Below are 21,540 nucleotides of genomic sequence, written 5' to 3'. Positions count from 1 at the left end.
AGGGTGAAGAGTAGGTGTAGGCGGCGATGCTAGGGGGCCAGGCTCGATGCAAAGGAGCCGTAATAAGGTGAGGGGTTGACGGATTTGGCATACTTGTAGGCACGTAGGCACTTCTAGAATAGAACTCTATTCTATACTTATACTTAGACTTAGACTACGTGAGCTCGTACTTGAGCTCGTACCTGAGGCTATATATGAGGCTATGCGAATCGGCATAGCTATATAGCTGTACGTGAGCTCGTGTATAGCATCACGTACGGCCTCACGTATAGCATCACGTACGGCCTTGCGTATAGCATCACGTGTAGAGAGACGTAAAAGTGAATGCCCGGAGCTTCCTCCGCACTGCTCCGAGCCAATCAGAATGTGGTGAAGCGCCAAGAGGGGAGGGGGTGTGAGATTATCAACCCCCTTTAGTTAATAGTAGCTCATCGCCAAAGCTACTGTAATCACCGCGGAGAAGCTGCTCTAGACCTCGCGGCCCGAGAGATAACAAGCAACTAATCCCGTCAGTCAAAAGTAGTCAGCCCAGGAATGCCGTGCCGATGATCCTCTCGGCGTGCCGACGTCCATCGATGACATGCATTCGGTCATCTCTCGGGCCCTCCCCGCATCACGTACAAGTAGACCCCTCCATTGTTGCAAGTCGTCCATTGATCCGCCTGCCAGTATATATAGCACCTCTCCTCGGCCAATATGTCTACCTTTGCCATCTCCACCAGACTTGCAAGACGTGCAATTGTACCCTACGCGTCCACCTTTACTCGTCCCCAGATATCATATACAGCTCACCAGTAAGCACGCGCCTTCCATCCCACCAAGATGGCTGGCAACCGTATTGTGACGTTAGATGTGCGTGGATGTTCTTTTCTTCTTTCTGGCCCCTTGAACCATGCTAACGTGCTCAGGCGTCTCTCATCCCCCGCTTACCAGAGTCCTCCCCAACCCTCTTCGAAGCAAAGAAGCAAAAGAACTTGACCTTTGAGGCCATTGCAAAGCACATTGGCCGTGAAGAAGTCGCCGTCGCAGCCCTGTTCTACGGACAGGCGCAGGCGTCGGCAGAGGACATCAAAGGCCTCTCAGAGCTGCTCGGAATACCCTCGGAGAAGTTGGAGTCGCAGCTTTCTGGCATCCCCGATCGCGGCCATACGCTGGATATGCCTCCAAGAGAGCCTCTGATCTACAGACTCTTCGAGATCGTGCAAAACTATGGATATGCATATAAGGCTGTGTTGAACGAGAAGTTTGGCGATGGCATCATGAGCGCAATCAGTTTCTCGACTAAGGTGGAAAAGGAGACGGACGAGAAGGGAGATTGGGCTGTCATTACGCTCAGGGGTAAATGGTGAGTCCTCCGCGTCCCTATGATGGTTAGTCTAACCTGTCCAGGCTTCCATACTCGCGGTTCTAGACGACGAGACAAAAATTACTTCGTGGCGGATGTATGGTCCTACCATTGGTAGTATGAGGATTCAAATCTAGTAATGTTCTTGATAAAAAAAATTGAAACCCCAATTGAAGTAATCAAATGCAAAGTAACTTCGTCATGGTATAAAGAAATCACTGTAGTTGAAGACTAATATCCTGTAGCATCCAAGAAATCGTGGTATAGTACAATAGCCAGAGCAGTAGCACAAGTTAACATACGCGTAGTTAACGTGTTTTCTGCTCGTTTCCTTCCTAGTGGTGGTCTATTCGCGAGTGCTCTAGACAATGGTGATATAAGTACCTACAACTGTAACGTGTGAGCAGACCGCAGTGTCTGAGGCGGTGTCAGAACATCTGATTCTTCACCTCAGCTCCATGCCCAATCAACCGTTTCCTGAGATTCGGTATCTTTCGAGATTGCGGAAGAGACGTCAAAATTAGGTAGGCCTTAGCGCGACTTCCAGATTCGATCCAACCCAGACGTCGACCTCACTTCCTCTTCCACTTTACCAACTTCACCTTTCATCTATTCATCCTCTTGGGCTTCTATTCAGCTCAACCTTCCTTCTTCATGAAGATCGCCCCTCGCCCTCAAGCGTCTGGACAGTTCAACTGACACTGAGAAAGTCGGCCTGTTCTGTTCTAGCCGCGGCGTGAACATAGCGGCCTCCGTTGACTAACAGTCACGTTACAAAGGCAAGTAGCCTTTCACTAAGCCTCATCTCTTATTCCACTTCATTCGATCGCTTACAGCCTAACAGGCTCCTAGCTTACCAGGCCAAAGCCTCCCTTCCTCCAGCCAGGTTGCTAGATCCACCCTCCTTACATCACCACCAAACCTCCTTTAACATTTACATTCACAGCCATCATGGCCAGCGAAAACGAGACGGGCTTCGCCGCCTCTCACGAGTTCCAATGCACAGGTTACAAGGACCTCGAGACTGGTCAGCCCTGCAACCAGAGGTTCAAGACGGCGAAAGAGCTGAGACGCCATAAGAAGTATCGGGATGATCACGACTACTGTTATAAGTGCGACAAAGACTTCCCAGATTGGGCAGCCTACGTCAAACACAAATCGGAGGAGCCTCTACAACATCCGGCGGCTTGCAGAGTTTGCGGGGAGGAGTTTGGCTCAATTAGCGGAATGAAACGCCATCTCGAGGCTGTAAGTTCACATCCTAAAAGCTCGTACTAAGAATTATGAGCTAACTTGTGAGAAGTCGCACCCAGTTGATCAGAATGTCCCGTGCATCGGGTGCGGCGAAACATTCCCACGAGCATCGCGCATGATTGATCATCTTGAGAAAGGACAGTGCCCGAAGATCAGTGCCGCTCAGTTTTCTGGGCATCTGGCACACAAAACTATCGTCAGCAAGCTTCTGAAGTCCCCGGAGCAGCTAGCCAAGATCAATGCCCTCGCAGGCTATGAAGAAGCGGCCCAGGATGACGACGAGGGGGGGGGTGTTGCTCTGCTCGATGACAGCCAGGGCCCCAGGCTTGAATATGAAGCTCTGGAGCCAGAGAAGACACTCGGATCGGTCAATGCACCCCGACTTGGGGAGAGCTTCCCTGCCTTGCCATCGTCGAAGCCTGAGGGACAACGCGCAATGGACAGCCTGACGACTAGTGCTGCTAACATGCGTCTTTCTGAAGCTGCCCAGCCAGGTGTTGTTTCCAAGGTCGCTGGTCCAGATGCTATCGCGCCTCAGAATCCTTGGTCTGGCCCTGGAGTCACAAAAGCACTCTTCCCGAAAGCCAAGGAGACACCGCCTACCGATGCATGGAAGTACAAATTAAGAGCGCGTGACTTGGTCGATGAAAACAATGAGATCAACCTATTCAAAGATAGGTTCTGGGATCCTACTTGCAAGGACTTTGACCCGAAACGATTCTACCATCCTATCCTCATGACCTATCAATGTCCGTTCCCTCACTGCGAGTAAGTTTCGTGGGGCCATTGTGAATCGAAAGACTGCTAACTGCCTCAACAGGGAAAAATTCGCGAATGACTTCGACCTGGAAAATCACATCCTAAGCATTCACCGTATGAGAGATCAACGCTGCCCATCATGCTGCAAGATTTTCAAATCTAGCGCAGCATTGATTGCGCATGCCGAGGCCCCGAACAGCCGTTGTCATCTTTCGAAGAGTGACAAGTTCACTCAGGCTCTTGATGAACTATCCGGTGGCTTTTTGGGAGCAACTTACACCATCCGCCCCGACCATGTCCCACACGAAAATCCTGAAATCGAAGAGTTCGAGCATCCTATTACCAAAGAGAAGTTCCAAGTTGAGAAGCAGCCGATTCCCGTGGGGTACAACCAATACGAGTCGACCAAACCTCCCGACTGGGTGGAACCGGGCTCGGAGCTGGACTATCTGAAGTGGACCATTTGAGGACTCTGGTTCGGGACCTCAAGCTCAAGGCAATCTCACTTGGTCACGACTCGACCTGCTCCCTCACATGATATGTTGCGGTATCCCATTTGGTCATACGTGCGCACATAGGCCCACCGCTCTCCGTAGTGGCTCAGCGCTGTATGAGAGACTGGTCAAGATTGAACACATGCATTCCACTTTGCTTTCAAACCCATTTCATTTTCTGTCACCACTCGACTTTACCCCTCATATGATACCTTCCAGTCATACGTGCGTACACCGGCTTGCCGCTCTCAGTGGTGGATCAACGAGGTATGAGACTGGGAGAAGTTAAACACTTTGGTCTTTTCTTTCAGCTTTGCTTTATATCCTCATCTCTTTTCTTTCACATACTCATGGCAATATGGCCCTACTTTCCTTTGCCTTCTTCTCATTTCCCTACACTACTCCTTTCTGCGATATGATCTCATGAAAGCACTGCCCTACATTTCCCCCCACAAGGATCACACTATGGTCAGGTCACAAAATCACTCCAACATAAGGTAGCATCTGAGCTCCAACAAAATCTACTAGGTAGTATATCCATTCCCTTTGCCTGACTCAATCTGCCGTGATGTCCAGAAAAACCCCACAACCAACTCTCAAATGTGGTGTGTTTCATCATCGCCATTTCAATGCCGAACAGCAAAACGTTGCAAGTCATCAATCTCGAATCTAGTATCCGCCCCCAGCAACAGGCTAATTCTACTCAATATCCCAAATATGATGCCATGAACGCCGAATGGGGCTATGCTATCCATAAGCACCTGGTATCCAACGCCGTTGAAAGAAGAAGGTTCCCAAGTTTTGTGCCTGCGTTGGATGTGCGTGCGTACGTGCTTGCTAATAGAAATGAGATTTATTATGATAGGCTAATGCCGCTTAAATATACTAAAAGGCACCGAGAGGCAGGGACGCGAGGCCATCGAGGCCGAAAAGATCGCGCCTGCTGGTGGTGTTTGTGGTGACGATTTCGGGGCGGATGGCGCCAATGTCGCACCAGTTGCTTACAGGCTGAGACAGGAAATTAGCTTTGAGCGAACAGAATCCAGCCCTTGTCGCGGGAGGACGAGGGTGGAGGGGAAACTTACCAAGCACGAAAGATGTTTACACCACGAGCACTCGTTCCGCCAGACGTAGAAGTTCTTCAAGAGGAGGATAAAGCCCACGATCACGCCGGTCAGACACCCAGCGCGGAACAACCACCACGCCCACCAGAACGGCTTGCGCCCCTTGAAGAAACCGAGCGGCTGCTTCGCGAACTTTTTGATGCCGCCACCCTCGCCGTCGACGAGGGGCATCGTGTCGACGGCCGCGTAGGGCGGCTCATCTGCACCCACGCGCTCGCGCAGCGCCGGCGGCGAGCGCAGCAGGCAGATGCCCAGCACGAGGCCGCAGAGGAAGCCGCCGATGTGGGAGAAGTTGTCGAGGCCCGGGAGGAGGCCGAGGACGAAGGAGATGGCGATGTCAAGGAGGATGAAGAGGAGGTCTTTGACGGGGCTGCGCCGCGTAGACCAATTGTAGAACAGATCTAGCAGCACGAGCGCGATGATGCCGAACAGGGAGCCCGATGCGCCGGTGGAGGAGATGCTGGGCGCGGCGTAGTTGCCGCCGAGGACGAAGCCGAAGATGCCGCTGCTGAAGTAGACGACGGCGAAGCGCAGGGAGCCGATCTCTCGCTCCATGTCGCGGCCGAGGGTCAGCTGGAGCAGCATATTGAAGCCGATGTGGATGATGCCGGCGTGCAGGAACATGGGCACGATGAAGCGGAACCATTGGTCTGGCTCGTGCGAGCGGTCGGAGAGGGGCGTGCCGGGCTTCTGGTAGGGGACGCCGCCGAAGCCGCAGAGCTGGGATAGGGTGCACTCGGCGTTGTTGGTGGTGGAGTTGGGGCATTGCCAGGGCAGCTCGAGCTGGAAGTCGGTCACATTGTGCACGTTGTGCATGCAGGGGGTGAAGCGGGCGCCCATGTTGATGAGGACGTATGGCGAGGGGCCGATCATGATGTTGAATTGGGGGTGGATTTCGATGGGGGATTTGGTGAGGACGGCTGGGGGGGTGTTAGCGCGATATATTTGGGTATTTGTACTAGAGACGTAAAGTTTGGAGGTTGGGAGGTTTGGGGGAGAAAAAGAGCCAATATGTACCATTCTTTATCAATTCGCCAATGAACACGCCTATTTGCACCGTGGTGAGGATGTACACCACCCATGTTATCTTCCCGCTAAACCAGCCCTTCTTCTTCTTTTCCCGAGGAAAGCGTGATTCTGGATCTGCGTTGTATCGTGTAGGACTGGCGTCCATCTTCCCCTGCAGCGATTGCTGCGAGTGTAGCGGGATAGCATTCTGGTCTGTGAAGGGGTCTGAGCTGTCGTGGTACGGGTTTTGTTGATATCCCCCTCCTGCACCATGGTAGCCAGTATCTCCGTAATTTGAGGGCGTTGGTCTCGAGGTGGTTGGGTAGTCTGGGTATGTGTGATCGTCGAAGGGCGAGGCTACGGGCGAGATGGGCGTTGCACCGGTAGGACGAGGGTGGGGACTCGTGCTGAGCGGCGTTGGTGGGAGTGGGTTGTTAAGATGCGGGTCGGGTGGGAGAGGTTGATTAATTCGGAGAGGGGGGTCGTTGTAATAGTCGTTCGCGGCCATCTTGGGCCAGAGATGCGGTGGAGAAGCAGTCTCTGCGGTAGGAGGGCTTTCCGGTGAGCGATGAGAGCAGCGTGTTTGTTGTAGCGACGGTTCCAGGGGAAACGAAAGTGGACTGGATCGAGCACAGCCGTGGATTGATAGCAGAACGCTGGAGAGTATGAGGCGGCGGTGTTGTTATAGGGCTGGCGTCAGAGCGCAAGGTGTGAAGAGAAGAGGCTGAGCGATTCGTATGCTGAGGGCACAGCTGAGGCCCGACGACGTACGCAGTGGACCATGCCCAGGACGCCTCCGCCTCACAGCCCCAGCCCTGCAGATGCCAAGCTGGAGAGCACCTTAGGGACCCAGCTCTAAGCTGCATTGGGCACCTGAAACGGCTATCTTGCTGCTTTAAATACACTCTATGTGACGACACTGCCAAGGTCAGAGTTTGCTCCCCATGGAGCGCCCTCGTAGAGTGCATGTGGATCTAGGATGGATTGCTCACATAACACTTTCTCCCTTCTACTTTGCGGAAGTCCGAGCTCTACTCTACGGTTCTGTCGCGAGATTCTTTTCGTGGCGGTATGTGGCGTTGTGGCTGCGCATATTCTTCGTCGCCTCTCAAGTCAGCTGGATTCCACTTCAACATTCCACGGCTAAGTATATATACACACCAACAGACTCACAAGGATTGGGAGTATATTGGTGCATCAATGGCTTTAGAGCTCTATGCATCGATGGACTGCAAAGAACCTCCTGGGCGAAGTCTTAGTGCCCTCGGAGGACAAACAATAAGCCTTCTCGTAGTCGTAGAATCCAACGACTCCATCTTTTACATGTCTGTGCCAGAACCCTTGGCTATCAAACACTTACGCACCCAATATGCGGATAGTGGAACATTCTTGAAGCCCATGATGTCGCACGTGATCTCGGCTATGCCTTCCAGCGACGTCGACCTCCCCTGCAGGTCTCCTTTGCAGCCACTATCTTCCTAACAGATCAACCGTCAAGCAGGCCCTTAAGCTCGTTTGGCTCATTGGCACAAACCTATGTCTGCTTGCTCCAGAGGCGCGTATTAAGGATGTCTCGACCTACCACGCGTAGACCGGCACCGAAGGGCGAGTACATAGAGACGGTATGTTTATGAGCTTCTTGTGGTACCAGTGCCAGATTTTGTCCTCAAATCTTTCTCAAGCCGTGTATAAACACGATGGTCTATGTTATTCCTCATGAGCTGTTGTCTCTTACTCTCCGAACTTCACTATTTTCGTTGCAAAGCATCAACTCCGCGAAACGGTATCATCCATCACGAAGTCTGACGCCCTTTCGCCTCATTTACTTCTTTTCAGGCCAATCAAAACATATCATGGATAGCCGCAATGACATCACAGCTCATATCCACACCCTAGGACTCGGGCAACAAAGTCTCCCGCCGTGCCGCCATCACTGGAACCGCCAACATCACCCTCGGTGGCCGCACCGTCATCCAATCCGATGTGCATCTTCGAGGAGACCTTCACCCAACCCGAGCTATGCCATCTAGCACCAGCTCATCGAAACCAGAAGCTCCACCCACATCCATCAGCATCGGCCGCTGCACCGTGATATCGACCGGGTGTGTGATAAAACCTCCCAGCAGAGTCAGCAGAGGCGCAGTGCATTACTATCCCATGAAAATCGGAGACAATGTCTTTGTCGGTAAGGTCGATTTCTCAATCTTCCCATTTCTATGTCAGCATTATAAAGTCGAGGTAGTGTGTTGTCATTGCAACTTCATGTGAAGCAACGAGTCATATCTAAATCCGCACGACTGCCAGGACCATCCACTAACTCCACCCCTCTCCAGGCCCCGGCTCAACCATCTCCGCAATCTCCATCTCCTCCCACGTCCACATCGGCGAAAACGTCGTCATCCAGCCCTTCGCCATTGTTAAAGAGAACGTCAAAATCCTCTCAAACACCATCATCCCATCTCACATGGTGATCCCCTCGGGCTCTGTCGTTGCCGGCCGGCCAGCGAGGGTAGTGGGAGAGGTCGGAGAGGGCTGGGGCGTTAGTGCTGGAGGTTCGAGCAGTGGGGGGCTAGGAAGTGTCGGGGGAGGTGCCGGGGCACCGTGGGTTGAGGGTGGAGACTTGAGAGAACTGGTTAGGGCCATTAAGTGAGAAATGAGGTGGCGTGATGGGGAAGCGGTTCGAGGGTTGAGTGCGACTGAGCACCTTCAAGGGCTCGGATAGAGTAACTAGCTTAGCGGCGGGAGTCCGTTTGTGGCAAAATCGTATACCTAGGTTTGCAATAACATACAACACTACGACACACACTATACTACTACTATACAGCTCCTACATTGATAGGTAAGGCGATCATCAAATATATTACCTTTGTGCATGTCTCAAACACATTTCCACTCCGCAAATCCCGCTCGCTTCCAAGATACTTCCTCTTCTCAAAAGCGAAGACAATGTCTCTCCCCAACCCAACCATCCCCACCGCCACATCGCCAACTGATACCAAACAGACCACCCTCCCGGCCCAACATCCCCCTTCCGTCCCCGGTACCGAAGCGGCCCGCTACCCGCGTCTGCAGCACATACCCACTTCACCAGGATGCACACAACCCGAGAAGGGGTGTACGCCGAGCCGAGACAGGAAAAATATCGCAAATATCGATTCGGTCATCGAAAGGCGAAAGGGGGCACGAGACTGCCGAGAGCGCCGACGATGATCGACGAACGGTTAGATTGAACATGGGCATGGGCATGGGTATGGGTACGGGCGGATATGCGATCCTGCAAAGCAGAGAAATTGTCCGGATGATCTGAGATCGGAAGGGTACTGCACACACCTTGTGGTACAGACGAGTGGCGTGAGTTTCTTACGAAGGGGGTACGGCATGACGTTTGTGATGATAGGTTTGCTCTTCTCATCTTTGAACTTGCCACTTGCACGAGGTTTTCCTACGTACGGCGAGTCTACCCATCTTCTAATCCCAAATAGAAACCCAAGTATCTCGAAGCTGAAACCTCGCACTATCCTTCAAACCACCAAGACGCACCAATCCAAGCCCATCTCCAAACTACCAACCCTCCTCCCCCCAAGCTCCAAACACCCCCAACCCCCCTACACCCCAACGCACACCCTCGTCTCACCCCAGCCGCATCCCAGCTCCGGACTTCACGCCCCCCAATACCCCGTTTCCGTCCTCCGCGGACCTCCACACCATTCATTACACTAAAACACCGCCGCACCCTCATGCCCAACCCCCATGACCCTAGCACTTGTGCCGGAAGTGAGCAACCTATCCTTGTGCACTTTGCACGCCCGACACAACCCAGCGCATCATCCTACAAGGGGGTAACCTGAGCGGGCTGCTCGTCCTCCCTGTCAGTTTCAGGGGGCATTATAGTCGTACCCGCACTAATTTTCCTAGGATATTACTATAATGCCCCCTGAAACTGACAGGGAGGACGAGCAGCCCGCTCAGGTTACCCCCTTGTATGGACCCGCAGCACTCACGTGAATTCTGCAGTACAGAAGACCGCGTGAGGCCACAGGGTGTCGAGAGGACCCAGCCCCAGCGCCTCGGGCTCGTTTAGGTGGCGGCTCGCGAAACGTATTTGGCGGGGATCTGTGCTAGGATCGATGACGGATACAGAGAAGGGGGCGGATTGAAGGGGTAGGCCGGGAAGCGAGATAGAGGGTCTAGACTTTCGTGAGTTTTATGGGGGCTGAGATGGGTAAAGTGGGTTTGGCGGAAGGGTGAGACCGTTCGCCAGCGAAATGGGTGAATGACTTCGTTGGGCCCAGCGCGTTGTGGTACCATAGTGATGGACGGGGGGTGGTGGGGATTATGCTTTGTGGGTTTACGCTGGAATCTACCGCTTTAGGGAAATGGAGATGGGGGGTAATGGTTGGTGAAATGGGGGTGTGAGGGTAGGTCTGCAAAGTCGAGTAAAAAGCTCTACTGTTCGTTTTGAAAGTTATGTCTTTGAGAATACTAGTAGTGCGCTCCCACATCCTCTTCCTCAATCATACAAGAATCCAAGTCCCTCGTCTTCACTTCTGCGATTCGCCAGTAAGACTTCCGTCAACGGCTCCTTCTCTTCATGCCTCCCCTCATCTCTCCTCATCTCCCCTCATCCCCCCAAACGACCATCCCATCCCGCCCATCCCCATCTCTTATACCCTCTCCTCCTCTCCCTCCAAGCCATCTCCATTCCTCTACGCCTCAAACCTAACCCCCCTCCTCCCTGCCACCGCACTCGCACTCACTGCCGGGCTCGCCGGCCCCCCATCCGGATTCGTCACCGTACCCGCAAACCCCAACGCCGTATTCCACGCATCTGCCGTGCTCTTATCCCTGGTCCCCAGCGCTAAAATCTGCGCCTTGGCCGCCGTGCACGCCGTCTTGGCCGCCGCGTTCGCCTCGCACACATTCGTCAGCTGGTCGCACACGCGGTTGGTGATGATGTTCGGGTTCAGGGCTTCTTCCTGCCCTTTGCCCGCGAGCGGGTCGATGAGCTGGAAGGTGAACTCAGTCGCCGGGCGCCCGCCGAGCCCGCCTTCGAATTTGATGGTTGGCACGCAGAGGCCGAAATCGAGGCCGGCGATGGTGGATTTTTGGACGTTGGAGGTTGCTGGGGCGGATGTGGATGTGGCGGCTGCCGCGGAGGATACTGCAACGGCGGAGGATATGGCGGCGGCGGTAGAGGTTGCGGCGACGGGGGCAGCGCCGCAGTCGGCTGGGATATGGGTTAGTCGTGTGAATTTAAGGGGGTTGGATATAACGTACCAACAACAGCACTCGACGAGGCAGCCACAGCACTCGAGACAACACTTGATGCCGCATTGCCAGCATTTCCGCCAGCCGCAGGCGCAGCGCCATCAGCCGCTTGACCCGTGAAGTTCGTGAAGCCATTAGCGGTAAGGAGGTCCGCGATACTCTTTCCAGTGGCATCAAGCGGCGCTTTGGCAGAGGAGGCAGAGAGAGCATTGGCGATATCAGATCCACCAACTCCAGGGTCAATCAAGGGGGTGATTCCGCGAAGCTGCTTAGAGGCCGGGAGCGTGGGATCATCGCAGATGGTAGGGATATCCGTGACGAAGTTGTTGAAGTTCTTCTCTGCGGTCACCATGCCAATAGCTGCGGCGATTGAGTCGGCGCCAGTGCCAAGCTCGGTGATGATTTGGTCGGCGCGGGAGAGCTGGTGTTTGTCAGAGCTGGGTGGATAATGTGATAGGTTTGAGACTTACCTTTGCGCAGGCATTTGCGGCACCTAGCAGATCACTAATGGCGGCGCCGGCAATCGTGGCAGCTTGTCCTGGACTTCCACCCTTCACGGCTGCAATTGCAGCGATGGGGATTTGTTCTTGGCCAAAGCTACTTTTCGTTAGCGAGGAAGACATACTTGAAGCATTATGAGTCTTACCGAGCCTATGCCATAGCCGCTAAGGTCGCAATGAGAATGGTACGCGAGAACATTGTGATAATATATATACAGCAAAGTCGTGAAGCGTAATCGTAGTATATGCTAAAAGAGAGACTAGCTCAAGAGTAAACGACCGACCGGCGGATAAAGAATGTAGGGTACGAAAGAAAGAACGACGAGATAACAGAACAAATGAATGTGAAGTGGTCGAGAACTGTAAGAGCTAGTTGCTGGACTTTACCCGCCTGCGGGTTACTGCCATCTTATACATCTTCAAGCTGTACACCCATCGAAATTCAGGCGCCACTATTCACTCCTGTCTCGTGCCCCAGGCATTTGGAGGCGAGGAGTAAGAGGTTTGGTGCCAAGTGATGGAAAATCTCGCGATGTTATGAGCCAGGTGGTAGCGATGTAGGAAACTTATGCGGTAAGACCATGGTGCCGCGCTGGCCATACTATGATTTGCAGTCTGCGACATCGGAACAACTTAATACGGACAGTTAAGACCGGTTCCGAGGTTGTCGAGGGATATAGGTCGTGTTCGCGTCGAGTCCGGGTGGCGGGTTGCGACCCTTGGAGTCGCAAGACAGTTTCATGCTTTCTAGCATCGACATTAGCCGCCATGAGGAGGGGTTGCCCCAACATGCGACCCGAGACACTCAACTACATATCATGGCCTATCGTAAGATCAAAGTGTAAACATTCAGATGCGATTGTGGATATTTAGACGCTATGCAGGAAAGCGGAGGGACTCGGGATGATATTTGAGTGTGATATAGCGAGGAAACCGCCAGTGCCAAGGCTAGCACCATTATGCACCCAAAACTATGCTAGAGGCTATTGAAGAGCTGATCGTGAACGACTTGAGAGTTCGTGATCGGACGGCCAAGGCTATGGGGAGAACAAAAAGGAAAATATAGTTCCGAAAAGAGCCGACTTGAAGCAACAGCATTTACCATGCTTTATGTTCGATCCAGCTTTCTACGCAATAGGCGGGTTCTTTTCATCAGCTTCTTGTATTTGTGCTTCTTCATCTTCAATGATCTCCGCCTCTTAGTGCTGATCAGCAAAAAGGAACCCCGCTTCTTGCTCGCCATATCGTCAAGATACTGGGTATATGCCCGTTCTCGTATTCCCATACGATGGAGGAATGGCTGGCGGATCCCGACCTCGCTAGACTGCTCTGACCTTTCTTCAGGGACTTGTATCTCAACCATCGGGGAAGTGGAGGCCGAGTAGGTCCGCTCTCCCGTAGCGTCTGTCGACTCGGTGACTACAACAGTAGTAGTCCATGCTTTCTGTTTTGTTTTCGAGATTTGTGCCGTGGCAACATCTTGACTCTGGTCCTTTGATGATACCTTCTTTGCCGCCTGCGCTTCGCCGAAAGGTACCGGTGCGGGCGGAGGGTTGAAAGGAATGAGCTGGGATATCATTCGATCAATCTTGTCCTGAGGGAGTTCATCGAGATGCATGATATCGCCCGAGTTTGACGCAGAGTGGTGTAGTATTTCCGCGCGTAGATCGCTCTCTTCGTTGCCGTACGCCGCTGCTTCTAAAGTTTCTACGCCATGTGAGAGGGTGTTCAGGACATCGATGAATTTATTCCGGTTGTTCAACAGTCGCGGCTCGAATATCGCGCCGAAGGAGGCCTCGGTGGTTGTTGGAGGAATAGGTGTTGTGACAGATATGGGGCGGTGAAGGGAAAAGAAGGAAGATATCTTCACATCTGGGGAACGTTAGCTCAATTTCAACATTGAAAGGCGCCAAGTAGCAACGAACCTAACTGTTGAAGGTGATCTGTAGGTGGCACATGAGGCACGTTTAGAAGAGATGGCGAGGCTCTCTTCCGGCCACCACGTGCAGCGAGTTTCTTCCCCGGGGACCTCGCGGCAGGCGTTGTAGCTGTCTGCTGAGGTGAGCTTGAGCCGTTCGCTCCGTCCGGGGGGATTGAGGCCTTTGAAGATGACGGTCGTCGCTGATGCGGTCTTCGGGAGAAGGGCTGTGATGCAGCGCTTATGGAGGCGACTGTTGCTGCCCGCGCATTGCAAACGGGGCCGGCAGAGATGGCGCAGGTGGAGCGGACAGCCCTGCCCAGTGCGGGGGAAAACATTACCAACTCGAAGGAGGGCGAGGAAGAGCGTTGAGATGTGCTTTGTCGGCGTTGAAGCTGTGATGGCGAGGACGGCGAAGTCGAGGAGGCGCTAATGATTTTCCTTGGCGATATCTCTTGGCATTCTGTTCTGCAAGATTGAACTCTTGGATCACATGCCTATCACATGACGGGCGTTCAATAGGTTTATGGGAATGAAAGTAATACGTGCACTGTATTGAGCGGCCTAGCTGCGAAACTATAGCATTGAGCCCTCAGGGTAACACTCCATTCGGTAATAACCTTCTCATGCAGATCATTAGGTTGAATGTCTAGGGCGGCTGGCTGCCACTCGCGTTTTGGTTCAAGCGCTGTAGGCGATAGGATACACATGAGGAAGAAGAAGAAGAGATAGCCTCCGCATGCCTTTCAAATCTCAATACAACCGACACCAATGCTAAGAAGCGCCAACCTGGTATTTCTGCTTTCTCATCTCGCTCAAACGGCGCAGGCTATTAAAATCATCCAAACGCGCCTAACCCAATAGTCGTCACATCATCCCTAGCGAACAACATAAAGAAGCGGAGTCCGGCGGTAGTGACGAATCGCATACCAGATCGCTTGAGAACGGGGATCGAAGGGGGTTCCTCGGCTCGCTGTGCCGTGTGATATGGCTCCAGGGCCTTCGGAAATTCGGTGGTTATACGGGAATCCTAAGTCGGTCTGGTTGGTCAAGGCGTGGCCAGATATTTGAGATTTTCGAAGAAACGTAACCAACAAGATGCTTATAAGCCGACTCACAGTATCAGCGCGTTGAGGTTTCGCTGTACAATCATATCTTGCACTGAAGCCATGGTCTTTTTGAGCAAATCGGTATCGGTCGCGTTGGTGTAATGTACGTAGACTTCCTTCTTCGGTTGCCGCACAAGGTTTCTAAACTTGTTTGCGAAGAACTCCTGGCCGGCCTCAATGTCGGTAATTTTGCCCGTGTAGTCTGGGAATATCTTGTGGATGGGGCTCATGCCACTGGATATCTTCTCCCTGAATAGATCGATCTTGTTGAGGAAAAGGATCAGGGCCGACTTCTCGAAGTACCTCGAATTCGATATCGATTCGAACAGCATGAGGGCCTCGTGCATTTGGTTCTATGTGTGTAGTCAGCGTCAAATTGTAGCGAGGTTCGCGCATTGCAGCCTACCCCGTTCCGATCTTCCACTAGAACATGGTCGTAGCCACTGATAGCGACCAAAAAGAGCACAACTTGCACATTGTCAAAGACGTGTATCCACTTTTTCCGCTCTGACCGTTGACCACCAACATCGAACATGCGGTATGTCAGGTTTCCGAGGTCGAATATCGTTTCCGTGATTCCCGTTGTCCTTAGCCTAGTTCGTAATATATCTTGATCGGTGGGCATGTAGTCTTTGGCGAAAAGGCGGTCCATGTCGCCAATGAAGCTATGTGGGGTCAGCGTTGAACAAGACGCTCGTACGGGAAATATACTAGCTGAGATTGTCGTGCAGCGCGTATTGGTTGCCCTTGAGGATTGCCAGCTGCACTCCTTTGTCGGCCCATAGGTTGTTGAAGGCAGTCAGACATTCCAGAGGCATCGGATCTTCCTGGCCAATCTCTGGGTCGGCGTTTATGAGGTTTGCGTACGCCTGCAGAGCAATTGTCAGCAAAGAGGCATGTCCAATCTGGGCCAGCATGCACCTCATTGTCCTCGTCTTCGAAGTTGGTCTCTTGCTCTTGCATGGCGGAGAAGATGGTCTGGTAGGCAGTGACCAGATTGTTGAATATTATGGCGCGCCATTGCTTTCGCTCGGTTTTGCTGAATCCGCCGGCGTGTATCACTCGCATCTGCTTGAGCACGGTAGACTTGCCACTCTCTCCAGCTCCTACACAGGGCGTAGTCAGTTTGGATGGCAGACAAGGCAGTTTCTCGACGGGCACGTACCCAGCAGCAGCAGCTTGACCTCGCGCTCCTGGCGCTTCCTGTCGGCGCGCAGGCCCTTCTCGATCTCTTCATTCTTCCTGGAGTCTGGGTCGTCGGGTTTCTTGCCAAAACACATTATTCCTGGGGCCATGAATTACGCGGGCTGGTGGTCAAAAAAAGTGGCACGGTGAGCAGCGAGAAGGAGCGGGCAGGGTCGACGGCGGCGGGGACTAGGGAGGGCAGTCAGCGCATGGTGCGGACAAACAGTAGCAGGACAACAGCAGGAATAGTACCGAAGGAGAGACGAGCCGAGTAGGCAAGGAGAGGCGGACTGAAGCCGTTAAGAATAGTGTTGCAGGCCGGTAGCTCGGGGAGTCGGGGTGGAGCGATTGGCGAGGCGGACGAGTAGCGGGAGAGCAAGAGCGGGAGAGCAAGAGCGGGAGAGCAAGGCGAGACGGAGCGAGGCTTGGCGGCGGTGGGCAATGTCGCAGCGGCGGGCGGCGTGCGTGCTGCGGGCGGCGCACAGGAGACACTCGAATGTCTTGCGCTCCAGGGGCTCTGGGAGGCGGCCAGGAGACGAAAAAGTGCGTCGAGGCGGCCGTGCTCTGGGACAGGCGGTCGAAGGATTCGGGGAGGGGTGCACGATAAGATTAGTAGGTATGGAGGAGGAATGGCCTCGCTGCGCTGAGCGTTCGCGGAGGATCCCACGGCTCTTAGGCTTTCGGCGGCGGCACGCGCTCCCATGCAACCGGCCCGAGCAGAGGGAACCGCACGGCTAGCTCCAGCTGCCTTGTTTCATTGCCTGCGAGTGGCTTGAGGCAGGCGAGTGCTGGCGATGCTGGGCCAAACCCACCCAGCACGCCCGACTACACCGCTTCGGCGGGTTCGCCCACAACCGCAGCAGGCTAGCAGCCCCGGAGAGACAGACACCGCCAGGCCCGCGGCAGCCAGCGACGGGATCCCCGGTCTGTCATCGGCTGCAAACGCCTGGTGCGTCCCATGAAGCCTGGCGGCCCGCTCTCGCCTCGTGTCGGGCTGGAGCATCGCCATCCTCACGAACCGTCTTCGGCTAGCGACCCGCCCTGGTTGTCAACCTTCTCGCGACGGTTAGCCCGTGTCTGCATGTTACATAACTGCAACCGCCCAGTCTTGCGGTGCCAGCAGCGGTGCCAGCCGGTGCTTTTTCCACCGCAGACTCGCCCACAAGCCCACTGCGCCAGCCTCCGCCAGGCTTGGAGGCATCTCAGTCCCTCCGCCCCACCACGCATCCTTCGTGGCCGGCCGGGCACGCCATCTACGCACTGTGCGCCATCGCGACCCAGATGTGCGACTCGACCGGGGCGGGACGGGGCCATCCTGGTGAAACAAGGGTTGGGACGCCGTCACCTCTTGCGCCTCTGCACCACGCCTCTGCACCACGCCTCTGCCTGAGTTTTGCGTCGTGAGCATCGAGGCCGGCGGACACAAACAAGGAGATGGCCCTCGAGCAGCCACCAAGAACACGCCCTCCCCTATCCACGACCCACGGCCTCCGTGGCCCTCCGTGGCCCTCCGTTTTGCCTGATGCCTGCGTGGCAGCAGTGCTCCGTAGCACTGCAGCATTTTAATCTACTTCCCAGCCCTGCCTTCGGTCACCGTGTCCGTGTCCCAGCACTCGAGAGAATGGGGCCTGTAATGTTGTAAGACGCGGCATTGCCATGGGCAGCGCACCATGTTCTCCGCCAGAGCCAATCCTGCGTCCTCGAGCAACCTTATTTGCTCCCTGTACCTGTACAACGGCAATTCATCTCACCTTCAAGCGCGCCCGGACTTCGCGCTCATCTCGACGATCCGGCGACTCGTGGCACTGACCTCCATCACCCTTCGTCGCCTGCTAATGAACCCACCCAACCCTCTCGCGGTTTTTGTGTCACCACGACGAGCGACTCGTGCGGCGATTCGGGAGGCTCCATTAGTCGTCCGGGGTCCGAGACACGGAAAAAAGCTTGCCTTGCATTACTTCACAGTTGATGGCACGGCGTTATGAGCCGCCCTGGACGACCGCCCTCAAGTAACCAGTGACATCGAGGCGTATACGGTGGGTGACATCCTTCAGCTCTTCTGTCCCTTTGGTTCTGAAATATCGGTGCAGGGCGCGAGACGTTGCGACGTCCAAATAAGCTTCTTCGCCGCAATTGGTACCCACGAGGCGTTTTTTGATCACCGCAAGGTAGGAAGATAAGTGCCAGGCAGTTTGTGCTTAGGAAAGTATGATTCTGTAGTATCGTGCATTTTTCTCTCTTATCTCTAAAAAGAATTGAAACGTTAGAGCAGTCCGCAATACGTTGATGCCGGGCGACGCTATGTTCTCTGCTTGCTCTGAATGGCCTGTAGACTTAGGCCACCTCAGACGGTTGTAACCTAGGATAACACGTAGATTTCCAAACTTGAAGCATGGCAGGTAGTCATAGAAGAGTATGCACACTTATGACAAGGCAGTGGACTGCTATACGGCTCGAAAATATACGGATGAGTCGCCTCATTGTCTCGACCGATTTGCGTACACTCTTCCATTACTGCCTGTGGTGCGGTGCTTCAATATGTTCGGAAATCTGGAGCGTTGGCTCACGTGCGCTCCGTGTAGACCTGAGTTCTGCTCTTTGAGGTAGCCTTGTCCAGATTTCGATAATGTATCGAGGGGCTTCAAACACCAGCAGAAGAGTATATGCAGATGTGTAAGAACGCCTTGCGCCTTCATTATCGTCATCAATCTCTGTGCACCTCATGCAGAGTGAGTGTCGGGAGACCACACTCTCCTGAGCGCCGTATGAATCTCATTTTGCGCTCTCTTCTTTACTGCCACGAGTAAAGGAGCTCGAAACGTCAGGGTGTGCACCTTCTTGCCGCCGCATGAGAGGCTTCAGTGTACTCTTCAAAGGTGGACTCCATCACTTTGCACAGTCCGTTATCCGGCTGGGGCACCTCAGGCGACGTTGTATTTAGTTGGGCAGTCACGGGCACGCCTAAAACGTCAAGGTGATGTTGTTTATCTCGCTCCTGCCGGCCGACTTCACGTTTCTTCCACTTCATCTCATCGACTCTACACATCCTCTCTGCACACAGGTGAGTTTCCGCCTCATCCTCTTCCTGTCACCGCTAATACACGATCTAGTATGGACGCCTTCACCACCTTCGAAGGCCCCTCGGCCCACGTTGTGAAGTTCGAAGCGGTCTTTGATACGGAGGTTTCGAAACACAACATGAGCTACGAGAAGCAAGTTTCGGCCGTAATGACAAAGCTTCGCGCTTTGCATGACGAACTTCACCAAGCCATCAAACAGCAGAGTCATGCAGACGCGCTCAACGCGGCTGATAAGATGTCGTTTGAGATCGCGGAGCTCTCCCGCCTTGCCACGGAACTCGACACCCACACGCACTCCTTCCTCAGTACCCAGAAGGAGAACCAAAAGTTCCAGCTCCAAGCAGTCATCCAGGAGACGATGAGAACCTCATTTGCTGAGATCGAGTCCTATCAGCGGAAGCTGTCTCTGCAGAACGACGTCATCTTGGGCCAACAGAAGGCCTTCAACGAATACAGGGCCGAGTCTGGTGCTAAAATGATCGAAATGGCTGGGGCAAGTGAGAAGCTTTCGCGTTCAACGTTGATCAGAGGGCTCCTGAAGAGCGAGTTGCACGAATGCCACGCTGACATCAGAGAGCTCCAGGCAAATGCCGAGAAGAGCAATAGGACCTGCGAGAGCCTCTCCGCCACGATTACGAGCCTTCTTGCATCGAAGCAGAATCTCGAGAAGGAGAACGCATCCATGCGCACCGAACTAGCCAAACGCGCGAAGGAGATCGACCGGGTCTCCGATTTGTATGACGGTCAGCTCGAGAAGTACAAGTTACAGGCTGGCGAGTTCGCACGGGTCTACCAGGTAAGCACCTGTAGACTGCCCACAATGGGTCATTGCTGACCTGCACAGGACTGGCTCAACGCGAAGAAGGATATCAAGTCCTTCAAGTCTGAGAATGAGGCCCTCAAGTCTGAGAATGGAACCCTCAAGTCTGAGAATGCGGCTCATGGGGGTGTCGAGGGCGAACTTCGTGCCAGACTCCAACAACTTGAACTCGAGCAGGAAGAAGCGTTCCAGGAGGCTGAGTCGACTCATATGGCAGCAGAGTGGACTGAGAAGGAGGCAGAGTGGGCTAAGCAGAAAGCAGGGTGGATTGAGCTAATCAACGTAAGCCATTTGTGTACACCTATTTGAGACGGCCTGAGATGCCCCAGTCTGACCACGGCTAACCGCTCAAAACGTAGGAGGTCTTCGCCAAAAACAAGGTCTTCCGGAAGGAGACCAAGCACGCAATCTCGGAGAACGCCGTCCTCAAGGCTCGAATTGAGCTCATGCAGGCTGAAGCTGAAGCCAGTCATGCCAGTACCGAGGAAACAGTCGAGCAGTCTCTGATGGATATGGACGATGCGACTTGGACCGATACCTATCACTCCCTTACCAACGGCTCTGCCTCCGTCAATGCCTCTTCGACCCCCTAGAATGACAATCAAATCGATGCCTCGGTGTTGCTGAAGTTGGGGTGGATGAACGGTTCGGTGTTCTGTTCTCAATGTACACTTAGACGTATCCGGGGCTTCAACTCTACACACGATGGCTAGGATGGAGACTAGGCTCTTTCATCATCAGTGCTTCTTGGCACTTGCTTGGTATACCTTCTGGTCTACCGGAGGTTTTGGGGAAGCTGCGGAGAGATTGCAGCCTTTTGGGGATTGTATGGGATTGCGGTCGATAATGTGGAAATGGGGTTCATACTTTGGTACAGTGCTGAGTCAATAGTACGAGTATGCTCTGCTGCTAAACTTCTGCCCACTGTATGTGCCTGTGTTGAGCTGAACCAACATGGTCCCGCCGCCGCTGGAGGTGGTGGCCGACGAGTTTACTAGCTTTGCGAGATCATCGATATATACGGGCTATCGAACCACTGATCCCGACACCATCAACCACGGCTCACGTCACACCTTGGGACACCCGTGAAAACCATCACTCCTATCTTCTGCTTTTCGGCAACTGTCGCAAGCCCATCCACAGGATGCTAAACCCTAGAAACTTCCGCATCCTGGCAGCGCGCGCCCACAGTGAGCGTGCTACAGCTCCCGCTTTCAGATGAGTAGTGACATGTGACGCGGTGCGAAACGCGAGGTTAAACTACTCGAGCGTTGGGGGGTCAGAAAGTGTGGAAATGGAGACTGGGGGTGGATGGAGGCGAATATGAGGCCGCCGGCGGAGCGGAGGAGCTTGCTGGGGGGGTGGGGGGAGGGGAGGGGAGGGGAGTGCGGACGTTTGGGGAGGGAGGAAGATCGAGAGGGACTGGGGAGGTGATGGGGAAGAAAAATGTCCAAGGACTACACGTCCATAATCGGCATAAGAGTAGGTAGAGAATCCTGAACCAGCATTTGGCTACTTGCTTCAGCTCGAACGATCCCCGTCATCACTCGCGCCCGCTCTCGCGCCTCCTTTTGCCCTCTCGCAACCAGTTTGGCAAGTCTTGGCTGCCAAGAAAGACCCTGAGGTGTTGAGTCCAGAGAACCCGAATTTTTCCTCCATTCGACGCTCCGCCCACG

The 21,540-nt window shown here is 53.9% G+C and overlaps 8 protein-coding genes across 8 annotated transcripts; 4 read left to right on the top strand and 4 right to left on the bottom strand.

The window, feature by feature from the left end:
* Nucleotides 1-630: 630 nt before the first annotated feature.
* BDZ99DRAFT_565353 (cyanate hydratase) lies at nt 631-1,470 on the top strand. Its single transcript, XM_033727467.1, has 3 exons — nt 631-852; nt 909-1,345; nt 1,390-1,470. Exons 1-3 carry the CDS (start codon nt 823-825, stop codon nt 1,409-1,411), a joined length of 489 nt encoding a protein of 162 aa, XP_033584602.1. The 5' UTR covers nt 631-822; the 3' UTR covers nt 1,412-1,470.
* An 826-nt stretch (nt 1,471-2,296) lies between these two features.
* On the top strand, nt 2,297-3,825 carry BDZ99DRAFT_431877 (uncharacterized protein; the record flags this gene model as incomplete). Its single annotated transcript, XM_033717305.1, has 3 exons — nt 2,297-2,593; nt 2,649-3,367; nt 3,420-3,825. 3 exons carry the CDS (start codon nt 2,297-2,299, stop codon nt 3,823-3,825), a joined length of 1,422 nt encoding a protein of 473 aa, XP_033584601.1.
* A 912-nt stretch (nt 3,826-4,737) lies between these two features.
* Nucleotides 4,738-6,492, bottom strand: BDZ99DRAFT_484424 (rhomboid-domain-containing protein; the record flags this gene model as incomplete). The annotated part of the gene is made up of 3 exons (XM_033722640.1): nt 4,738-4,860; nt 4,938-5,896; nt 5,994-6,492. 3 exons carry the CDS (start codon nt 6,490-6,492, stop codon nt 4,738-4,740), a joined length of 1,581 nt encoding a protein of 526 aa, XP_033584600.1.
* Nucleotides 6,493-7,473: 981 nt separating this feature from the next.
* BDZ99DRAFT_20962 (trimeric LpxA-like protein) lies at nt 7,474-8,807 on the top strand. Its single transcript, XM_033713325.1, has 3 exons — nt 7,474-7,606; nt 7,881-8,169; nt 8,318-8,807. Exons 1-3 carry the CDS (start codon nt 7,553-7,555, stop codon nt 8,632-8,634), a joined length of 660 nt encoding a protein of 219 aa, XP_033584599.1. The 5' UTR covers nt 7,474-7,552; the 3' UTR covers nt 8,635-8,807.
* A 1,866-nt stretch (nt 8,808-10,673) lies between these two features.
* Nucleotides 10,674-11,875, bottom strand: BDZ99DRAFT_431869 (uncharacterized protein; the record flags this gene model as incomplete). The annotated part of the gene is made up of 3 exons (XM_033717304.1): nt 10,674-11,211; nt 11,262-11,673; nt 11,723-11,875. 3 exons carry the CDS (start codon nt 11,873-11,875, stop codon nt 10,691-10,693), a joined length of 1,086 nt encoding a protein of 361 aa, XP_033584598.1. The 3' UTR covers nt 10,674-10,690.
* Nucleotides 11,876-12,579: 704 nt separating this feature from the next.
* BDZ99DRAFT_565348 (uncharacterized protein) lies at nt 12,580-14,055 on the bottom strand. The gene is made up of 2 exons (XM_033727466.1): nt 13,678-14,055; nt 12,580-13,624 (listed from the first exon to the last, which is right to left on the bottom strand). Exons 1-2 carry the CDS (start codon nt 14,006-14,008, stop codon nt 12,861-12,863), a joined length of 1,095 nt encoding a protein of 364 aa, XP_033584597.1. The 5' UTR covers nt 14,009-14,055; the 3' UTR covers nt 12,580-12,860.
* Nucleotides 14,056-14,561: 506 nt separating this feature from the next.
* BDZ99DRAFT_457359 (guanine nucleotide binding protein, alpha subunit) lies at nt 14,562-16,296 on the bottom strand. The gene is made up of 7 exons (XM_033718665.1): nt 16,217-16,296; nt 15,945-16,153; nt 15,701-15,885; nt 15,491-15,648; nt 15,186-15,444; nt 14,766-15,132; nt 14,562-14,700 (listed from the first exon to the last, which is right to left on the bottom strand). The coding sequence occupies exons 2-6, from the start codon at nt 16,057-16,059 to the stop codon at nt 14,785-14,787; spliced, it is 1,065 nt and encodes a 354-aa protein (XP_033584596.1). The 5' UTR covers nt 16,060-16,153; nt 16,217-16,296; the 3' UTR covers nt 14,562-14,700; nt 14,766-14,784.
* A 2,676-nt stretch (nt 16,297-18,972) lies between these two features.
* BDZ99DRAFT_457356 (uncharacterized protein) lies at nt 18,973-20,811 on the top strand. The gene is made up of 4 exons (XM_033718664.1): nt 18,973-19,025; nt 19,075-19,840; nt 19,889-20,146; nt 20,224-20,811. Exons 2-4 carry the CDS (start codon nt 19,076-19,078, stop codon nt 20,455-20,457), a joined length of 1,257 nt encoding a protein of 418 aa, XP_033584595.1. The 5' UTR covers nt 18,973-19,025; nt 19,075; the 3' UTR covers nt 20,458-20,811.
* The last annotated feature ends 729 nt before the right edge of the window (nt 20,812-21,540 follow it).

The sequence above is a fragment of the Mytilinidion resinicola genome, assembly GCF_010093595.1.
Source record: "Mytilinidion resinicola strain CBS 304.34 unplaced genomic scaffold BDZ99scaffold_1, whole genome shotgun sequence".
Lineage (NCBI taxonomy): Eukaryota > Fungi > Ascomycota > Dothideomycetes > Mytilinidiales > Mytilinidiaceae > Mytilinidion > Mytilinidion resinicola.
The sequence above is the reverse complement of the archived record's forward strand: the minus strand, read 5'-3'. Positions and strand labels throughout refer to the sequence as shown.